The sequence below is a fragment of the Saccopteryx leptura genome, chromosome 2, assembly GCF_036850995.1.
Source record: "Saccopteryx leptura isolate mSacLep1 chromosome 2, mSacLep1_pri_phased_curated, whole genome shotgun sequence".
Lineage (NCBI taxonomy): Eukaryota > Metazoa > Chordata > Mammalia > Chiroptera > Emballonuridae > Saccopteryx > Saccopteryx leptura.
Genome location: NC_089504.1, coordinates 62,786,459 through 62,809,297, shown reverse-complemented (window position 1 = coordinate 62,809,297; position 22,839 = coordinate 62,786,459). Strand labels below are relative to the sequence as shown.

General features: G+C 35.6%; 1 protein-coding gene across 4 annotated transcripts in view; it reads left to right on the top strand.

The window, feature by feature from the left end:
- RFX3 (regulatory factor X3) overlaps window positions 1–22,839 on the top strand; it is a 317,044-nt gene that overhangs the window by 250,171 nt on the left and 44,034 nt on the right. For all 4 annotated transcript variants that reach the window (XM_066368076.1, XM_066368075.1, XM_066368072.1 and 1 more), the window contains 5 exons: window positions 9,773–9,894; window positions 11,544–11,656; window positions 15,582–15,697; window positions 16,135–16,289; window positions 20,469–20,566. In XM_066368076.1, the coding sequence (XP_066224173.1) occupies window positions 9,773–9,894; window positions 11,544–11,656; window positions 15,582–15,697; window positions 16,135–16,289; window positions 20,469–20,566 (604 nt within the window). The remainder of the gene's footprint in view (window positions 1–9,772; window positions 9,895–11,543; window positions 11,657–15,581; window positions 15,698–16,134; window positions 16,290–20,468; window positions 20,567–22,839) is intronic.

Sequence of the window (22,839 nt, the reverse complement as noted above, 5' to 3'; positions counted from 1 at the left end):
ATCTATTAGAATTCACATAAGAGATTGCCTTTCTCTTATTAAAATACAAGTGACATGTGAACGGTTTAAAATATTTTATAGCAAGTACTAATATTTAATATTTTAGAACATTCAATTGTTTAAATGCCTCAGGGTTTGTATTTTTCTATATGTGCACATCTTCCATAGTATAAATTTACATGTTTTACATATTCTTACAGTAAGAACAGTCAAGTATATGCACTAATCATTTTGTCAAATAAAAGTAAAGTTTTAGAGCTCAATTTATACATTTTTCTGATAAGTTTGGAATTATAGTAGTTCTAGCAGTCCTAATGATTACTGCTTTTTATAACTTTATAATTGTTTAGAACTCCTTTACATATGGTATCTCACTTGAAGATTTCATAGTACAATAAAGGACCATTCTACTTTTCTACAAATCAGATTTCCAGCAACATAACCCTTATGGAACACAGCTATGAGTCTGGAAATAAATGGAAACAGCAGCTTCTGATTGAAAAACAGATGTCACAGAGCCAGTATTTTATCTTAAGTGAGATGAAGCCACCCTCAAGTCACTTACCTAAAATGTAGAAGCAGATTAGAACCCACTTGATTCACAGAAAATCATGAGATATAACAGCTAGCAAGAGGATATATAGATACTCAAGGGTCTTCTATTTGCTCTGGTATTATTCAGCACCACAATCTGTGTTCATTCAATGGAGGGACAAATAGATCTAGGTGATCCAGTAGGCCCTTTGTATCACTCTAGTGACTAGAATCTAGTGTAACACAGTTTAATAACTGACTAAGTGATGGAATTATAAGTACCTGTAATCAATAAATGGTAAAGTATCCTGGTTAAGGAGGCTGGAGAATGTTAATAGGTTTATTTTTAAAATATCTTCTGTTGAAAATATTTCATATGAAAATAATTTATGTGTGGTAATCTACAGTTTTCAAGGCATTTACTCATGAACTAATTTGTTTACCATAATATAGATAATAAGTAAATTAGGTTGTTACAGAGCAAAATGGAGACCAGTAATTTTCAGATCTACAAACTAAGTAAAAATATTTGCTGCAGTTTATTTTTAATGTTTAAGAGAAGCACATAGAGGGTGTTGACACATATATTTTAGTTATTCTTCAAAATCCCAGTAGCGAATGTAGTGGAATACAGCCAAGTGCTTTTGACAATGTGCTTGGCTGTGTTTGATCCTAGTAGCCATTCTTAAAATAGTAAACTGCTTCCATTATTCCTTCAGCAAATACTTAACAGCCAACAGTTGCAAACCGAATATGCCCATCACATCGAAAAGAGAAATCACAGAATCATATAGAGTGTTAGAGCTGGGGGAAAGAGATCACCTAGTTCAGCTCATTTTCTTAATGAGAAAACTGAAGACTATAAAAAGTAGATAACTCATGCAAGGTCATAGAACAATCAGGACCAGAACCCAGTCCTCTTGTCTTTATTCTTGTAAGAATTCTACCCTTAAAGAAGTAAGAACCCAAACAAAAATATACACATGTAGTAAAATTTTTGCATATGAAATAAAGGTAAAAGTCACACTTTAGTTTGTCCTAAATAAATGAAGAGGTATGCCACTTCCTGCCTCATTAAACAGTCTCTTCACAGGAATTGGATTCCATAGAAAATGGAGTCTTTGCGGCATTGAGGGGAGGGAAATAGAGACCAGTTAGGAAGATGGTACAACAAGGCTACTTTTGCTTTGGCTGTGGACAGATGTGAAAGCATGCATGTTCCTAAGGAGTGAAGAAGGATTAGGACCTTTGTTAAAACAAGACCTTTCTTAATATATATGTTCATAGATAAGTGAAAAGAGCTCTTTATTTAAAATTGGGAAGTATGGATTTGAGTACAGGCCGGCACTTCAGAATATGTGGCTGAACTTCACTGGACCTCCACTTCTTCATCTGCTAATTGGAAATTAATAATAGACTACCTCACAGATTGTTTTGAAGTTCAAGTGAAAGAAGGTATATAATGATTTTTTTATAACTGGAAACATGCAAGTGTCAGATAAGTAATTAGTGTTATTATTATTATTATTATTATTATTATTATTATTATACTGGTGCACTAAAGAAAATTATTTCTTTAAGAGTAAGGCTGTTTTGGATAAGAATGAAGCCTGTCAATTGGGCAAATTTGGCTTCTATTTCTTTGTAACTCTGGGCTAGTGGTTTTTAACTTTGGTGTTAATAGTTTACCATTCCTTTCTTAGACCATGAATTCCCTGGAGTCACTTCAGAGCTAAGCAGCTAGTGCTGGTAAATTACTCTGAGGTAGCTGAGGGCGGCCGGAATCTAGTGGGAGGATGATGAGTGCCTGTGCATTCGGCTTTTGAACACAAATAAGGAATCTTGGCTCTTAGGTAGTTCATGTTCACTATGCCACTATAGCAGTCCTTGATGTAAAGATATTTTCTGTTGAAGAGTCAGTATTCAGTAATTAATGTAAAGTTTGATAATACTTTATTAACAACCACCACCTATCCTTCTAATGAACATTTATTGAACATTTAAAATATTCTTCAATTAACATTTCATATGCATGATCTTATTTGGAAATTATTTACTGAAAGGGAAATTAAGGCCCATTTAATTTTGCTATATACAAAACCTCACTAATTTATTTTTTTCTGGATAGAGCCTCAGATACTTTTGTTGATGTTGTTGCTATCTTGGCATCAGGTGGAGTCAGGTTGTTATTCTCCAAATAAAGGAGTCAAAGCATCCCTCTAGAATCAGTTTAATACAAAGTGTCAGCTGTAAACAAAAGAACTGTCATTAAAGTGTTATGCATATTTGTAACAAGATTATATCAATTCTATCCTGTCAACCCTAAATCACTTATGCTAAGAGGAGTCAGTGAAGAAATTCATGAGAAAGGAAATCCTGTATGCCTCTTTCCTCATTGCACTCTCAGCAGCCAGGAGAGCACCGAGCACATTGTCAGTGCTCTGTAAGTATGAGTTAAATGAATGAATCACCCACATCTTTTATTTTAGCCAATAGCTTCAACCTTCTCCTTCCCCAAGTTTTCTTCTAAAGCTGCTGCAATTAATACAACTATCCCATTTGAATTTAATTTTTTTCTCCTTCCCTTGCCTAATTATAGATGTAAAACTAATGAAGAGACAGATTCTCTAAGAACTACTAATAAGGATTGAAGACTTGGAATAACTATCATTATCCAGCAGGGTTGATGTTAGAAGTCATTCAGATACAGACATATGCAGTATGATATCAAGGAGTCAGTTACCATTCTGAAAACACAGTTCTCTTAGCATCTACTATTTTCTCTGATCTGTTCATGTTTATATCATTTGGTTCATTTCAGACCTCAAGTCCTAGAAAGACTTTCTGGGACAATTTTTCCAAAGAGATTCTCAAGATTCTAATAGAAAAATTTAGCCTCTTGCCCTTATTATGAACTCAACATTTAGATGTATTCATGCAAATTAAATATTGTATACTTTCTAGAGATAATAATAACTCAGTTTGCCTATACAATTCAGATTTAGTGTGTGCATTTTTCACTTACTTCAAAAGACTTTTCCAAATGTTTCATTAAATCTGTTGAAAGTCCTTCCACTTGGTCTTGTTAGTTAAATGTGATGGTTAATATATACCATTCTTTGCCTTCCATTTGATTCCTTCAGTGTCTGTATGTGTGAGATTATTGACAGAATTAGATATTATTTTACAGTACAGTTACAGCTGTTCAAATGCTAAATAACAGTTATGACTAACCCCATGGGGGAAGATTCCTAATAATTTTCTAAGTTTTCTGTGTTAGTGACAGGTTTCATGCATACACTCAGCTATTAAAGCATTAGAGTTCCTTTGATTTCTTAATCATTAACAACTTTAACTCTGATTTCCCATGGAGTTGCAAGCTGTTAAAATTATCATTTGCCTCTTACTAATTTTGAAACCAAGAGCTGTTTCTTCATTCAATGCAGCACAGGTCTTTCTCAGAGAACACACACAACTCAGGAGCACTAAGAATCTAGTACAAGAAAGCCAAATCCAAAACCCATGGATTTGTAAAATAAATGGGGGAATGGGGAGTGAGTTCAGTTGTTTAAGGGGTTACTAAGGTGTTCAGTTTTGTAAAAGATTCAATAAAAAATATTTTTTCAATAGAAAGTACCTCTGGCTTTTACAATGTATTACTTAAATGGTGATTATTTTGTGAAGAAGGTAAGAGAGGCAGGTAACTTGAAAATGATGTTTCAGTTGTAAGATTCAGTTGAAATTCAACCAGAGTTAAGAGAATGTTGGTTTATCATGTAAGTCCATAGAATATAAAAATCATGCTGGAAAAATTTTATTTGTACACAGCCCATTCAAATCCATGCCCCTAAGCACTTGGCTTATAGTAAATGCTCACCAAATGTTTGTTACATTGATTTGATATATGTTAAGATCAATTAATAGTACAATAAAAGGAAATTGTTACTCTGAGCATTCTTTCATCTATCATACATTCAGAGTTATTTACTTACATTCCAAATGTAGTTTACTGGGAAAAAAAAGAAAAAGAAAATTGATGACATTTTATTTAACAAAATGACTTGTCCCTGATGTTAGGGATATATATACTTCTACAACAGTGGGCTGAAGGAATTTACAATCAGGCCAAGAGACTTCTATAGACTAGCGTTGTGCAGGCTCCTTAATAAATATCTCAGAAATTGTTAAAACAATCAATTTCTAAGCCCCGTTCTCAAAAATTTTGTTGGGTAGATCTAGACTGAGTCTAGCATTTGAAATTTATGGAAAGCTACCTAGATATTGGCATACAATTAGGTTTCAAAACCTAATAGAATACCTAAAACTGTTTTTCCAAGCAGACTCAGTTACCACGGATATTTATAAAGCCTATTTTTAATGTTCCTATGCTTGACTTCCTGTTGAACTCCATCCTTCTCTGGAAAGACCCAACTCTCTCAGGTGATGGCAGGGTTAGAACATCAGGAAAATGAACATTTAGCTTTCCTCAGACCAGTACTTGTGATTTCTGGGGATTTCGTCTAGTGCTGATGCAATGCCAGACAGTATTCTGTGCTACTACATGATTTAGTATTTAAAACAAAGCAGGAAAAGCAAAAGTCAGCACTACCAGGAAGTTCTCTCATATTTAGCTCCCTCTAATACTGCTCTTGTATTATGAGCCATACTCTTGCCCTTCTAATGTAATTCTTCACTGCACAGAACCCTCCCAAACCTGTCCCCACACCTTTTTCTAAGGAGGTGCAACATAAGGTTCTGGCTTGTAAAGGTCCTATTGACCCAAAAATGGATACACATAGTGCATTGGTGTCTAATCCATTTAATCTACTATTTACTTTACTACCCTTAATTTTATGGTTAGAATAAAAACACTTATTTCTCAGTTCTGACCATTTTCTTTCTGTCTTCATCTCTTCTATATAAGGTTTGTTTTTAAGTACTGAACTGCACAATTACTTCAGAGTGTACCAATTAATTCCCTTTTTTCCCTACAAGCTAATATTGATGCATTTTTCATCTCCTGTGTAAAATAGTGTACCTATAATCAGTGCTTCCCACTCAATATCATTATTATTAAGTATAATCATACATTAATTATAATGCATTATGATTTTGAGTGCTTGTTAAAAATATATTTCTTTCCCTTAGGAACTTCCACTGTATACATCTTTCTAAGGAAGCAAATTCTTTTGCTTGCAGGCTACTGGTTCGCTAAGCTCTGTGTGCAAGTAGGTTGTGACCTAGCATCGATCCTCTGAAAACTTACAGTCTGAGAGAAACATGTCACTTCCTTTTATGGTGAAATTCCACTTGTCCTTGATATTTGTGCCTGTTAAGCATCTGTAGTATACTAGATGTTTTGAAGGACAAAGGAATTTGATAAAGCATAACTTGGGCAAAGTCTTATAATTACTCTCTAGTCCTATATTAACATAATTGAATTCTATAGGAAATACTTTTTTTTATTCACTGAGGGGAGGAAAGGCAGAGAGACAGACTCCCACATGCACCTCGGGATCCACCTGGCAAGCCCACTACAGGGCAGTGCTCTGCTATCTGAGGCATAGCTCCATTGCTCAGCAACCCAGCTCTTAGCACCTGAGGTGGAGGCCATGGAGCAATCCTCAGTACCCGGGGCCAACTTGTTCCAGTGGAGCCATGGCTACAGAAGGGGGAGAGAGAAATAAATAGAGAAAGAGAAGAGGGGGTGGAAAACAGATGGTCGCTTCTCCTGTGTGCCCTGACCAGGAACTGAACCTGGGACAGCCACGCACCAGTCAAACACTCTACCACTGAGCAAACTGGCCAGAGTCCAGGAAATATTTTTATTTTTTCTTCTCCAGGGTAAATATCATATTTCCCCATGTATGAGATGCACATTTTTTTTTTGAAAAATTTAGGGTCTAAAAGCTGCTTGCGTCTTATACAGTGGTTGTAGATTTTTTTACTTGCATTTCCTGCTTTTTTGCATGGATAAGGAGATGTATGAATTTTATGATGAATAAAACTTGAGTTAAATAACTTTATGTAATACCTTTTTTTTTCAAATTTGGGGTCCTAAATTTAAGGTGTGTCTTATACATTAGGGGAAATACGGCATATTCCTTTAACCACTTTTGTTTATTAACTCCGTGAATGCCATATTCCATTAACTAAAATGAAGAAACATGGTTAAACAATTTTAGCCTATTTTATTAGTGATATAAAACTTGATATCTGGAGCCCTGGCCAGTTGGCTCAGCAGTAGAGCATCGGCCTGGCGTGCAGAGGACCCAGGTTTGATTCCCGGCCAGGGCACATAGGAGAAGCGCCCATTTGCTTTTCCACCCCCCCCCCTCCTTCCTCTCTGTCTCTCTCTTCCCCTCCTGCAGCCAAGGCTCCATTGGAGCAAAGATGGTCCGGGCGCTGGGGATGGCTCCTTGGCCTCTGCCCCAGGCGCTAGAGTGGCTCTGGTGGCGGCAGAGCGACACCCCGGAGGGGCAGAGCATCGCTCCCTGGTGGGCAGAGCTTCTCCCCTGGTGGGTGTGCTGGGTGGATCCCGGTCGGGCGCAGGTGGGAGTCTGTCTGACTGTCTCTCCCCGTTTCCAGCTTCAGAAAAATACAAAAAAAAAAAACCTTGATATCTGATAAGGAAGGCTAAAATCAAATGAAACGTGGAATGGATCAATGAGGACAAGGAACTTTCCCTAATTTATTTACTACAGATAAAATCATTCTAATTTTCTAGAACAAAGGATTAGTAACTCTCTCCCCCATACAAGTACTCAAAGTACTTGCCTCACAAAGATTTTTTGTGTTGCTAAGATGATTTTTAAGGAGGAAAATAAGTGAGAAAAAACACAATTTCTCATAAAGAGCATTCTAAAACATCACAATACTAAACTCTTCTGCCATCTCTTGGTATGACTCAATTGAAAAATACTTTCAGGATGTTTTTTCATTAAATAAAAGAATACATTTAGGTGCTGGCTGGTTAGCTCAGTGGTAGTGCGCTGGCCCTGCATGTGGAAGTTCCAGGTTTGATTTCTGGTCAGGGCACACAGGAGAAGCAACCATCTGCTTCTCCACCCTGTTCCCTTCCCTTCACCCTACCCTTCCATCTCTCCTTCTCTCTCTTCCCTTCCCACAGTCATGGCTGGAATGGTTTGAGCAAAGCTGGCTCCCAGCAGTGAGGATGACTCTTTGCCCTTGCCTCAGGTGCTAAAATAGCTTGGTTGCCAGGTAACAGAGCAGAAGCCCTAATAGTCAAGAGTATTGCCTGGTAGGCAGCTTGCCGAGTGGATCCCAGTCCGGCACATGCAGGCGTCCGTCTCTGCCTCCCTGCCTCCCTGCCTCTCACTTAAAAAAAATAAAGTTTGATTTCATTTATAGCATTAGAAAATAGCAACCAACATTTTGGTGATGTGAGGTCATGACTGAAATGATGAAGGAATGAAGCAGTTGTACCCTTTTTCACCCTGTTCATCTTCTGACTTTATTTTTGCTTTTCATAGTTTTTCATGAGCTACTGTTATATATGGAATAAGCACAAACATCATTATGATGGCTCTACAATTTTTATTTGAAGTTTCATTGATATAAGCTATAATTAATAACATTCAAGATTGAATCATTCCTTAAGGAAACCAGAGCATTGGTTTATACAGTGTTTTACCAGGTCCATTCATTCTATATCTGTTATCTGAGTGCAGGTATCTTTGAGTATATCCTGTTCAGGTATTAGGGACATTGTTATTCACAATAATTCATATTAATGATCCAGTTGCCTTATGGCATTAATGTAATAGTCAAGTTTCTGGATAGTAAGAGTATTTGGTGGTTTCGTTTATAAATATAATTAAAAATAGGGAAGAAAAGAATGGAATGATGTATATGAAGTGAATAATAGTATCTCTAGAACATAAGCTTATTGTAGATTTAAATTTTTTCCTACTTTTTATAAATTCATAAAATGAAGAAAATAAGTTAAATCTTAAGAAACAAAAAAATCTTAGGGAAAAATAAATTATCAAGAATTATTATTGCTGCCCTGGCTGGTTGGCTCAGCCATAGAGTGTCAGCCTGGCATATGAAAGTACTGGATTCAATTCCCAGTCAGGGCACACAAGAGAAGCACCCATCTGCATCTCCACCCTTCCCCTTCTCCTTCCTCTCTATCTCTCTCTTCTTCTCTTGCAGCCAAGGCTCCATTGGAGCAAAGTTGGCCCAGGCACTGAGGATGGCTCAATGGCCTCCATCCACCTCAGGTGTTAGAATGGCTTCGGCCACAATGGAGCAATGCCCCAGATGGGCAGAGCATCGCACCCTGATGGGCATGCTGGGTGGATCCTGGCCAGGCACATGCGGGAGTCTGTCAGATTGTCTCCCTGCTTCTAACTTTGGGAAAAAAAAGAATTATCATTGCTACTTACTTTTTATTTTGTATTTGTTTATCCAAGGAGGGTTTTCCAGGTTATTATTTTTTATATCATGTTTCTCTCTGAAGCATACTTTTCTTCTTGCCCATGATGCTGAAACATAATTTCTCTTTCATAGCACTGTGCAAAGTTCATGAGTATGTATGACTAGGATCTAAAGATAAATGCATAACTGTAGGTGACTGATTTTTTTTAATTTGGTAAATTAGGTTTGTAGATGGATTCTTGCATGTATTTTGCTGCAACTTTTTAGGGTATTTCTGTTTTCAGATGTGGAAAGGAGTCAAGGGAGATGAATGTGTTGAGATGGATGGGAGGTTTTAAAATACAAAAACAACATAGTAGAGTTTGTAAGCTGATTCATATTTTAGAGCTATTAATTAATTGAAAGGCATTCATCAACATTTCTCAGGCCCTAGCTCCGAGATCTTAGATTGGATTAAAATCCCAATTTATTTAAAGTGTTTCTTCCTTGATCCATTGCCCATTAACAGTTGTGTTCAAACCATGTATTAAAACTATATTCATGAACATCTTTACCACTAGTGTACAATGAAATACCTCCTAATACTTTCATTCTCAGGTAGATTTCTGAATTTTCAAAATTGGGTTTTCTTCCTAGCCCCTCCCCCTTTTTTTCTTTTTACAATTGAGAAAATTTCTTTATTTTAGCTTTATGAGACACAATGGAAAAAAAATCCTGCAACTGTCATGAGACCTTAAAATAATAGAATAAAACTGAATGCCTTGGGAGTTTTATGTAGTACAAAAAAGCAAGGAATAATTTGGTTTATTTGTTTTTTCCCATCTAATATTTTTAGGTACAAGCCTATGCAGAAAGTGGATGGGGTTGCAGATGGTTTCACAGGAAGTGGTCAACAGACAGGCACATCTGTTGAGCAAACTGTAATTGCCCAAAGTCAACATCATCAACAGTTTTTAGGTATGTTAAGGTGTAATGCATATTAGTTGCTTTTAGGATTTTGAAACCAAGAGAACAGTAATAGTGTTTTCTCCAACTGTGATTTCAATAATAGTTAATTACATAGACGTTTTGTTGCTGAAACTATGCACATCATATATTCCTAGTTCATTTTCATTTTCTCATGTTCACTGTAGCTTATTTTTAAAACACTTGAGCTATGTAGGACTTTTAAATGTATATCAATTAAAGGTTCATTGCTCTCAAATTATTTTTCAGAATTTGTATTAATTTGACTTTTAATCAAAATTGTGTTGTGTTTTCTTTTATTAGTAAATTAAGTGCCAAAAATACAGGCTCAGATTTAGAAGAAAACTATTACAAACTTTTTAAAAGTAATTTATTCTTTTAAGTTGATCAAAGTACTTCCTATTTTTTAATTTTATAGATGGTATGCATGTTTTTATTTGAAGAGTAGGAGAGTGGAACTTGAACATTTTGTATATTCCTGTCATAGCCAAAGGTGCAAAGAAATGGCACTTTAATTTAATTGACAGCTCTTCTAGAGATGAATATGCATAGTTTCTGTACACCAGATCAAACAAGATAGTAGAAGCTGTCGGGGAGTGCGTGTGTATGTGTCTGTGTGCGTGTACACGTGTCTATGTGCACTTTCTGAGAAAAACAACTAACATGGACTTTCACGTTGGAGCAGTTGAAAATATTATGGCAGCATTTTCTAAAGTCCTCACGTATATACTTGTTGACCTTTGAGCTCTCAAGAATAGTTTTTTACTTCATACTTTTATTTTAATTATAATCTTAAATAAGAGCATATTTTGGACTAGAAGAAATACTGTTTTGCAATTTTAGTTTCCACATTAATATTTGAATTTGGGATAAGGTAGGCTCCAAATTGTATTGCATTAATTGTCCAGAGCTAATGAGAAAAGAACAGAAAGAGACTTACTATGTAAATTATGCCTTCATCCCAAGGGAAGGCTAACTGATGTCCCAGTGCTCTGCGTGAAGGAAAGTTTCACAGCTCATTTCAATATAGAAGAGTAATAGGGAATCAGCCACCATGAAGTACGTGTGGGTATAGGCCTGTCAAACCCAAACTATTCTGTGCCCCAGCAGTCAGTACCATATTCATGCTGTGAGAAGTAATTTACGTACAGCTCAACAGCATCATCCCTCCTATGAAATGCATGTTGTTAGGACTAATGTTATTTTTGTAGTTTTCTTTGTATATATTTTGTAGCTTTGTGGTTTATAATTATCTAAGAGGTTTGAGCATATGAATTTAAAATTAGATTTATTTTTTACATACTTAAGTAGCATAATCATAAAAATAACCAAAATTGATACCAGCTAGCTAAAGATACATTTTTCTTTTAATACTAAGAGATAAGAGATACTGTGATATGTTTTTCTATTATAGTCATAGTGAAAATTTAGTTTATCCCAAGTTTTTAGGGTCCCTATATTCCTTTGTACTGATGATGTTGCCAGGTTTTGCTTGCAAATACTAATATCAAAAATCCTTGCTCTTTGGACTTCTCATCTTAAAATGTTTTTTCTTTTTAGTCTTCTTAAATTTTCCTTTATTAATCTGTAATTGGCAGCATCCACAAAGCTTTTTTTCTTTTGTGTTGTCATGGTAACAGATGCATCTCGAGCACTTCCAGAGTTTGGAGAAGTTGAAATCTCTTCTCTGCCAGATGGTACTACCTTTGAGGATATCAAGTCACTGCAAAGTCTTTATCGAGAGCACTGTGAGGTAAGTCCTTCCAAACACAGTACAACCACATGCTAAGTTTTGCTAGACAACTTGCTAAAAACAAAATAATCAAACTTATTCCTAGGAGACATATAATGTTAGTTCATATTTCTTTGAGCACTAATAACTTAAATGTTTCTTCTTGTCTTAGAGTAGAGAAGAGAGGAATACAGGAAAGGGAGAATAAATTTTACTGTCCTTTTTCTTAGTCTTTCCTGATATGAGTCCTGGTGGAGCAGTTCCACTTGTAGGTTTTTATCCTAGAAAAAATTTTATATATGAGTGAAGAGATAAGTGTACAAGGTAACTTACTGCATTATTGTTTATAATGCAAAAGATTGGTTATAACTACAGTATCTAGTAGGGAACTGAATAAATAAAATATGGTGCATTCTTTAAAGATGAATAATATGCAGCCATTAAAAAAAAAACAGGCTATTCTAAAATGTACTCATATGGAACAAACTTAGTATTTATTATTAAAGAAAAAGAGCAAGATGCAAAACAGTATGTATAGCACACCTATCGTTTGAATGAAAAATAACGGATATACATCTCTCCGTGAAAATGAGCATGGTGGTTGTCTTTTAAAGGAAACTGGGTGACAGGGAGTCAGAGGGAAAGCCCCAATTTTTTAATACACCCTTTTACCTTTTGAATTTTATACCATAAGTGTGTATTACTATCAGAAATATTTTAGAAATGTTTAATAAAGCACTGTAAGCATTCTTTCGGGGATATTGAAGCTCCAGTTTTGTTTGGTTTTGGTAATTAAGGTTTCTCTTGGCATTTTCCATCCCTATTCTTATTCCCCTTCGGAGTTTCCTGCATTAGAACTGGCCACATACTCTCCAGGAGGTGAACCCTATCCACGTCAGCATGTTCATATACCTATAGTTTACCTGGTACTGAGCTGATGGAGAGCATTTAGAGTTTTTATGTGCCTTTCCTTTTGAAGGAGGAGTCTATCTGTAATTTAAGTAGCTTGATTCCAGGGCTATTTATGTGCTACCTAGAAGTAAAAGATAATCCTTTAGATTTCACGGGCAGCCCTCCTGACTGCTGACAATAAGGTATATAGTGAGAAGTCTCAGCTCATAGCATTCACAGATTTGTTTCCCATTCCGGAAATAAGAACTGCTTGAATAAATCCTAGAGCTTGTCAAGGGTGCCAGATTATTAACAACTAAGGGTAAGCTCTCTTTATTAACAAACTATGTACCAGAATATTCTTCAAATTATCCTGCCAGTCTGCTCCCAACATATCTTGTAATAAAGACACTTAATATCTGTTTCTCTTTGCTGTGTTTTTCACAATATTAGAGAATTTCTGGATAATACTTCTATATCTAGAAAAAAATTATTTTCACATGAATATCACATATACAGGTATTCAGTAAATATTTATAGGAAGATTCTCTGAGCAGTTTCTTTTTTCTCCATGTTCTCTGAAACTTGCTTTAAGCAAACCGGTCTACACAAATATAATTTGGCTTTTTTTTTTAAGTTTTTTTATACTTATTCAAAATATAAGTTGGACAGTGATTATTTATATAACTGAAGAACTTACAGTAAGATATTCTAAATGAGCCTGACCAGGCGGTGGCACAGTGGATAGAGCATCAGACTAGGATGCAGAGGACCCAGGTTCAAGACCCCGAGGTCGCTGGCTTAAGTGTGGGCTCATCCAGTTTGAGCACAGGCTCACCAACTTGAGCACTGGGGTCACTGGCTTGACCATGAGATCACAGACATGACCCCATGGTCACTGGCTTGAGCCCAAAGGTTGCTGGCTTGAGCAAGGGGTAACTCGGTCTGCTGTAGCCCCCCAGTCAAGGCAATATGAGAAAGCAATCCATGAACAACTAAGGTGCTACAATGAAGAATTGATGCATCTCATCTCTCTCCCTTGTTGCCTGTCCTTCCCTATCTGTTCCTCTCTCTGTCTCTGTCACAAAAAAAAAAAAAAGATATTCTAAAGGAAAAACTCTCATATAAAGTGAAAATATTCTTTGGATTAGAAAATTTTCATTAACATTCCAGTGTTCAGGATTATTCTATATGAAGAGAGATGGGCATGTAAAATTAATCTGTGACCAATGCTCAAGCCAGTGACCCTGCACTCACGCTGGTGAGCTCAGACTGGCAGGATAATTTGAAGAATATTCTGGCACATAGTTTGTTAATAAAGAGAGCTTACCCTTAGTTGTTAATAATCTGGCACCCTTGACAAGCTCTAGGATTTATTCAAGCAGTTCTTATTTCCGGAATGGGAAACAAATCTGTGAATGCTATGAGCTGAGACTTCTCACTATATACCTTATTGTCAAGCCAGAAACCTCAGGTTTTCGAACCTGAGTCCTCAGTGTCCCAGTCTGATGTTGTATTCACTGCGCCACTGCCTGGTCAGGCTGATAAATGTTTTATTAATTTGTAAAACCATTTCAAGAGGCTGTTGCAAAGAATGTCCTTTTTGAAAGAATTAGCAATTATTTTTATTTGAAGAGTTACTAAGTTTAGATTCACTGAATTACTTGCTTTATTTTGTGTCCTGTTTCCTACAGTTTAGGTTTAAAAGAAAGATTAATATACCTATTTTGCCTGTTATTTGAAATTCTCACAATTAGTTTATCAAAGATATTACGTGAAATATCACTAGTTTTAAGTAAGGAACAAGTATAATTTTGTTCTCAGAATTTTCCTGTATGTAGATCATCAGTTATTTTGTTTCATGCATAAGGGCAGTCTACACAGGTAGCAAAGACTCTAGAATTATGACATTATATTTTCCTAAAATCCTTAGATTGATTTTCTCAGTTGTCCCCTGTTATCTCTTAGCTTCTGTCAATTTTGTAGATCTTGACAGGGCTGTTGTACCTGTCCTTGTTCTCAAAGCTGAGGACATTGAACACATTATACTGACAACTTCTGTCTTTTATGCTAAGAAGAATCACAGAATCATGTTTTCTTTTTTCACAAACAAGTTATTATTTGCTTTTTTAGACTGCTTTTATCTGAAGGTGAATTTATAAACTAATTGCAAGGCCAGGGCAAAACTAAATATGATCATCAAAAGTTAATGAAAGTTGCAAATCTTAGCATCTTCAAAGGGGGGGGGGCTTGATGCAGCTGGAAAATGGTTCTAGGAGATAACGTTGAGAAGGAGAAGGTGAGCCCTGGACCCAAGATTAGAAAAGGGCATATTCTCTAAGCTGCTCTCTAAAGGGAATGTGCAGGGATCAGATTGGATGGGAGGCACTGTTTGACCAAAGAGAGGGGCTTGCTGTGCTCTTTTTCTGCCCAGACAGGTGCTATCATCTGAAGGCCTGCCTGACTCTAGAGCTTCTGACCCAGCCTCTGCTTAGCTGGGAACACTGTGGAGCCCACGGTCAGCAGTCTTAGAGCTAATTTAGCCCCAACTCTGTCTGTCACACACAGTGCCTCCACACCCTTCACTCCTGGCCTCTCTGAAGGCCAGTGGACACACCTAGCCCAGTGAGGACTGATATGGATTGAATCTATTTCTCTGCCCGCTGGTCTGAGAATAGGAAGAGTGGAAGCAACCCTGGAGGCAGAGAGAAATGGTGGGTAAAAGCATGGAAGAAAAATAAGAGAAGAAAATGGAGAGGAAGGGAAGTAAGCTTGACAATGGAGGGGAGGGAGAGAGATGAAAGTGAGGGTGAGGTCTGAGACCATTGTGGGAGGGATATAAGTCATCCTGCCTGATCTTTTGAGAGCTGTTTCCCTCTCCCACCCCAGCTACTCTCACTTCCCTACTTCCATTGGCCCAGTTTAGTCCAGTTTTACCATGTTAACTATAAACCCAAAGGTATCTTTACCATGTAAGTCCCATTATATTATGCGCTCCTCACACCTCCACATAAGAAATATTGTAAGGTAATACAGTAACCATTTTGTTTTTTAGGCAATATTGGATGTTGTTGTGAATCTTCAGTTTAGTCTGATAGAAAAATTGTGGCAAACATTCTGGCGCTATTCTCCCTCTACTCCAACTGATGGCACTACCATTACTGAATCAAGGTCAGGATCAATATGCTTTTCTTATTCATTTTCATGGATGAGTAGATGTCACAGCTAATAAATTGGAGATATGTATACCAGTTGTGAACCCTACCTGATAACATTAAATGAGTAGATTGAAATAAACTACAAACTGCTCTCTTGAGGTTTCAGTGTGTGTATTATAGTTCCCATTTTATTGAATTGGGGGACTGCAGTAGAGCTATTTCATCCTCATGGAATTAGTGGTCATATCTGCCTTTCATGCCTCCAGAAAGTATTAATGTGCATAGGCAATTCTGGGGGAGTGTGCTATATATCCAGCCGTATGGCACAAGTGGAATGGTGGTATAGTTCTAACCTCAGTGATATTTGATAAACTAAAACTATTTTTAAAGTCCATTTTCTTTTTTATCCTCATTTGCCATCTATTCATTTGCTACATTTATTCACGCCAGCAATCTGAGTGAAATAGAAAGTCGACTTCCGAAAGCAAAGCTGATAACTCTGTGCAAACATGAGTCTATCCTGAAATGGATGTGTAACTGTGACCATGGGATGTACCAGGCTTTGGTGGAGATTCTCATCCCCGACGTCCTTAGACCTATTCCTAGTAAGTTAAATGCAGACAAGTACGGATGCTTTTGTTCTCATACATTCCACCCAGGAAGTTTGGGGAAGTGACATTGCAATCTAGCCTGATTCTAATCTCATTTAGATTTGTCACATAGGAAACATGCAATGCAAAGTATTGCCTGAAGGAGCCTAGAGCAGAACTGTAGTATAAAAGGAACCATTATGTTTTTCAATCTTGAGTAGCTTTCTTTTTGAAACAAAAGCTAACCCATAGATGTAAGAGCCCAATGACTAATTGCAAGAACACTCCCAGGCCAAACATGTAAAAGTTATTCTACTCAAAGACACAGTTTCCCTCATAAAGCCAAAATATTTTGAGATCTGTAATTGCCAGGCCAGCCTTTTTCATGGTTGCTTTTGATTTTAAGTGAATTTATCTTGGTTTCTACTGAAGTTGAATTTCCTTATAAACGCATTTACTTTGTCACCTACATCAAGTTCAGAACTACCGATGCAGTTTCAACTTAACAGTAATAGTTAACTGGCATTTTGAGAGAAAAATCTCTGCAACTACACAGCATTTTCTTCCCATCATGAAGCAAATAACAATTACACAGATAACTTAGATTACTTTTTTAAGTAATGGCTGCTTTTTACAACTACCTTATAACACACAAAGATATTTTCTCTGAAAGTGTCAATACAAATGCTACTATGGATACTTGTGTTAGAGGCATTTGAAATGATTTTATGTTTACATCTTTATGAGCACATACAAGTGACCTTAACTTTATTTATTTATTTTTTTTATTTACTGAATTTAGAGAGAAAAAGGAATGGGTAGAGAGAGAGAGAAAAAAAAACATTGATCTGTTGTTACACTTATTTGTGCATTCATTGGTTGATTCTGGTATGTGTCCTGACCAGGGATCAAACCTGCAGCCTTGGTGTAATGGGACAATGCTTTAAGCAACTGAGCTAGGTTAACTTTTAAAGGCTGGGGACAGAATTGCTACTCTAAAGTGACATTAATAAGGTAAAAGCAATCTTTTATTTGTGAAATTGGCAACCAAGTACTTCAAGTACACCATTCACAGATGATTTGTATTAAATTATTCCAGACAGTATTTAAATAGGCTTTTAGTAGAATAAAAGGTGAAGAAACTAACATTACCATTTTTATACTTTCCTTTTTTTAAAATATGATAGATAACAGTGGAAGGTATTAGTTATTTCCTATGTTCCTTACCACCTAAAAATCAATACTTAGAAATACATTTATATATAATATCAATGAACACACATAAATTTGTATAGAAATTCATTTTTTTAAAAATCCAGCTGCCATTTTCTCACGTTTTTATTAATTGCTAATTTTCTACTCTATCTGTGCCATGTTCCTGACTAAGGATTGATTCAAAGTGATGTTGTCATGGAAATTTTCTGTGTACAAATTCTCTACTGATTAATGTTTCAGAATCTGATTTTCCTTGTTTTCATTTTGCTCCCTGAGCTCTGAGTTATAATCTCTAGAGATGATTAAGCGGAGTTGCACAGGGTAACTCATTAGCCTATGACATCTTCCCACTAATGTGTGATTTCTTTCATGAGATATAAGAAGTGATGTCAGTGAGCACTTTCTTTTTTGAGGCGTCAACATCAGTATTCATTAAATAACTCTAAAACCTTAAGCTTCCATGTTAGCCTCACCAGAATCTAACATAAATTCAAGTTTCCTACATTAAATCATATAACAATTTTAGTTAGCTTTAAACCCCACAGTTTAAACACACAATGCATTTGACCTGTGTTTTTTGTAAATCGTGATTTAAAAAAAAAAAACAATTTATTATGTCAAGTACTTTGTTCTATATTCAGCAGACAACACAACTTCAAGAATTTTTACATAAGTATAGTTTTATAGTTGCTCTGAAATTACAAAATACATTAATGTGCCAAATAAATCTGGAAATTTAATGCCCGTTCTACAACAAGACTTAACAAAATAAAGCTTAAAAACAGTTTAGATAGCTATCTTCTGATTGTATGCATTTAAATATTAATCATGAACAAGTTGAAATAAGTTAGTTTTGAAATATATAAATTTTAAATTTCAAACATCCATTCCTGAGAAAAGTTTTCAAAGTTAATGTGCACAATTTGATCTGACATAATTTGAGAGCAAACATAACTTTATTTTAAAATTTGTTATTTTGTGGCTACTAGTACTTCACTGTACCATTTATTGTCCAGATGGAATTTCTTTTTTTAGCCAAAAAAGAAGTCTGCATCTCACACTAATTTAAAGTTAGCTTGAAGCTACTATATTCTAAAATACATTTATCTGAAATTTTAAAAAATGTTAAATGCAAAGAATTGTATAAGAACTCAAGTGGTAACACTTATATGTACAATTATGAGGTATACTTTAAAATGGCCCAAAATATCACTTAGTTCAAAAAAGTAAAAACTTAAAATCATTTGATATAAAGCATATTTTTTTATTTTATAATCTCTTTAGCATCACATTTGTTTAGATAAAACAAGACTCATTAATTTTTTAAAGTAACTATTATTGGTTCTTATTTTTTAACATTAAATATTTATTATATATTAATTATAGAAAAATGCAAACTATGGATAGCCAACTTGAATCTTGCAGAAAATTATACTGAGTTTCAAAGAGCGTTGTTAATTTTTCTTCACTCTTTTTCATTTCCATTCATGCCTGCCCTCCATGAATCTAGTACATAATGCAGCAAAAAAATATTTTTTCTTTTTTTTCCTTTCTCTCTCTCTCTCTCTCTCTCTCTCTCTCTCTCTCTCTCTCTTTTTGCTAACATGGGAAGCTTTGGAAATTTCAAAAGATTAGTTCTCAAGAAATTTCCAACTCAGTGTTTCCAACAGATGATTCTCATGGTATTATAATAGTCTGCACTTCTCAAGTGTTTTTCCTAATCAAAATTTAGACATTTTAGTTTCTCTTGGTATTTGACCAGTATGTAAATAAGTCATTGTTTAAAAATTAATTGTTTTTATTATTGTAAAATTTAAATATTAGTAATATTTGTATTGTTTGCAAGTAACTCAAGTAGACTAAATTGCCTAACCCTGCTTTAATAATAGTAATATACAAGCATGTCAAATTCATTTGAGCACAGAAAGAAAAACCAAGACATTTAATACCATCATTAACATTAATATTCTTGGGAGCCTTGGACAAAAATGTGACTTCTCTTTTTCGTATAGTAGACTACTTCCCCATATTATAGGAAACCCACAAAAACTTATTTTGTGAATGCTTCAAGTATTTCTTGTGTCTAGAGTTTCTCCCTACACTTTGGGCACAAATTAAGTAAAATGCTATTGACTAAACTACTTGTTGAATAAAAGAAAAAATTTGTCTTCTATTGTGCAGCAATCTCAGTAAACAGATCCCTTCTTGTAAAATAGTCATCCCTGATAACTGAAGATGCTTATAATCATTTTATGACCACCATTAAAAGCTACTCTCATGGAAGCTGTCCCTGTTTCAGGTTTTAACAGATTCATGAAGAATATGGAATGGACTATTTTAGGAATATTTTTAAAATGTTGGTCTTGGTGACCACAATTTTATCACACTGATCTTTTATCTTTACCTGCCAAGTGAAATGGAGAACAGTTATCCAAAATTTCGAGTTAGGCAATTTTAATTTTTACCGTACTTTTCAACAAGAGTAAGAGATCACTACTCTAACTGGTACATTCTAATATAAGTAGAGGCTTAGAGAAAGAGGAAGCTTTGCATTATCTTTTTTAACTAAAAAAAAAGGAAAATAGGTTAAAAGCTTGAAAAATCAGGATGAAGAACTTATAAGGAAAATAGACTTTGAGCACAGAGCTATAAATGAAAGTGTTTTGTCTAAGGTAGAAGATTCCATAAGTATATTCACAACTGGTATATGTTGCTATAAGCAAATATGTTTGAATGTTTTCATTTCCCAACCAAGTATCATGAGTATCTGGGAACAAAATAGCTTTAAAAGAAAAAAAGCCCAAAATATAATTCTTGAATGATTTTAAGGTTAGGAATAATGTGAAATAAAGTCTCATCAGTGAGGACAATCTAAGTTCTGTGCTATTTCATGTCATGTATGCATGTTTCCCTTATTCTGGCATAAAGATTAATGTTCTTGATATCTTTTTCGTTCTGCTTTTGTTCTTTAACACTTAGGTGCCTTGACCCAAGCCATTCGAAATTTTGCAAAAAGCCTTGAAGGTTGGCTTTCCAATGCCATGAACAATATTCCACAGAGAATGATACAAACCAAGGTACACTTTGGTATCTTTGCTTTTTCTTTTGTGTTTAGGAAATTATTCTGGACTATGAATTTTATATGTGTCTTATGATTTGGCATTATGTAACAAATGTTATTATATACAACTTTTAAAAGTGATTTTTATATTTGTATTTTATAACCATGTAATAAAGAACTTGCACAAGAGGTTTTGGTAATATGTACTCCTTTCAAAAAGCCTAAAGAAACATTTTAAATGTGGTGTACTTATAAGCCCTTTTCTAAAGTAGATGTTTCAAATTGCTTAAATTCAAATAATAAAAAGAATAGCCTAAATGTTCAAATAGTTCTCATTTGAAGAAGAATTAAGTCCCCTCTGTGCTCATGGTATTGTGAAAAGTTCATGTAAATTAATATTACTTTAATTTTCAGGATTTAAAAAAAATACTATAGAAAGCTTTTGTGAATCAAATAATCATTTCTTAAATTAAATGGTTATCTCATAATTGATCAGTACATATCAAGAATGTGGACTATTGAGCTAGAAATACGAATTTTAATCTACTTTGTCCCCTACTAAGCATGTCACTTTAGGTTAATCTGTGAACATATCACATGGCAGGATTGAACTATTTTAGATTAGCTTTGATACCAAAAATTACATTTATGGATTTTTGTCAATGAGTATACCTACTATCAAGCTCCAACTGTATGTATTTTCTTTTAATTTGGGGGTATAGTTGATGGATTAAAGCTCTTGTAGCCGACAAGTCTATTTGAAAACACAAGTATCTCCCAGTTCTTTCTGCTTTGATTAAAGTTTCACAATAACACTTTCTGTTTCTAAACGTACAGAAGAAACATTTCATTGATATCCCACCTTAGATTTTTTGCTTTAGAGCTATGATGTCAATACAGTAGAGGTAGTCACATGTGGCTATTTAAATTTGAAGTAATTAAAATTTAGTTCCTCAGTCACACTAACTACACTTCAAGTGCTCCATAACGCCAGGTGGATAGTGGGTACCAATTTGGCACCTTATGTATACAGCATTTTGATCATTGTAGAAAGTTCCCAATACAATGTTATTCTAGAGTGCCACATTGAAGTGAACAAAAAAGGGGGTGCTATTTGATTATGATGGCAAGAGGAGTGCTTTACAACTTGCATAGACAGTCATACTCATAACAGCACATCAAACAGCTGAAAGCAACTCCCTTTTCAGTGCCATCAAAGTGGTTGTGGTAGTAAACCAGCTACAAGATTGGCCATCTCATTAATCTCTAGGAATGACTTAATTTACCTTTGTGGAAGGTATCTTCTGCTCTTCCTTTCTCACTGATGTGCAGCACTTCTTTTATCTGAATACTCAATTATTGAAGACAGAGGAGACAGAGTAATGAGATTATGACTGGCCATTGTTATTAAAATACCTGGGTTCATATTCATCACTTTAATATAGTCCCTGTGTAACCTTGAGCAAGCTACTTAACCTCATTGAGTCATAATATGTGTCAGGTAAGATGTTTCTGAGAATTGAACAGAGTAATATATGTGAAGCATGTAACACAGTGCCTTGCATATCATATGTAATTGGTTAATATAAGCCACAGAAATGTAAAAAAGTATAAGACTCTTTTTTGAGGGTATGTGAACTTTCCCCAAGATCCTCATAGTCCTAAAACATCTCACTATCAAAATAGAACATACTTTGACCAGTGAAACACCTATAACTCAGCCAACAGACTGTTTAATAAAGAATCTTTTTTTTTTTTTTTGTATTTTTCTGAAGCTGGAAACGGGGATAGAGAGTCAGGCAGACTCCCGCATGCGCCCGACCGGGATCCACCCAGCACGCCCACCAGGGGGCAATGCTCTGCCCACCAGGGGGCGATGCTCTGCCCCTCCGGGGCATCGCTATGTCGCGACCAGAGCCACTCTAGCGCCTGGGGCAGAGACCAAGGAGCCATCCCCAGCGCCCGGGCCACCTTTGCTCCAATGGAGCCTCACTGCGGGAGGGGAAGAGAGAGACAGAGAAGAAGGAGAGGGGGAGGGGTGGAGAAGCAGATGGGCACTTCTCCTGTGTGCCCTGGCCGGGAATCGAACCCGGGACTTCTGCACGCCAGGCTGACGCTCTGCCACTGAGCCAACCGGCCAGGGCGCCAACAGACTTAGTTACTTCTTCTGTACCTATAGTGATTTGATTTAAGCCATATCATACATTCCTATAAATGCGTTTAAGTGCTTATTAAGTCTACTGTGCATGTAACAACTTTCTATAAGATCATGAGATTTAGATATGTACC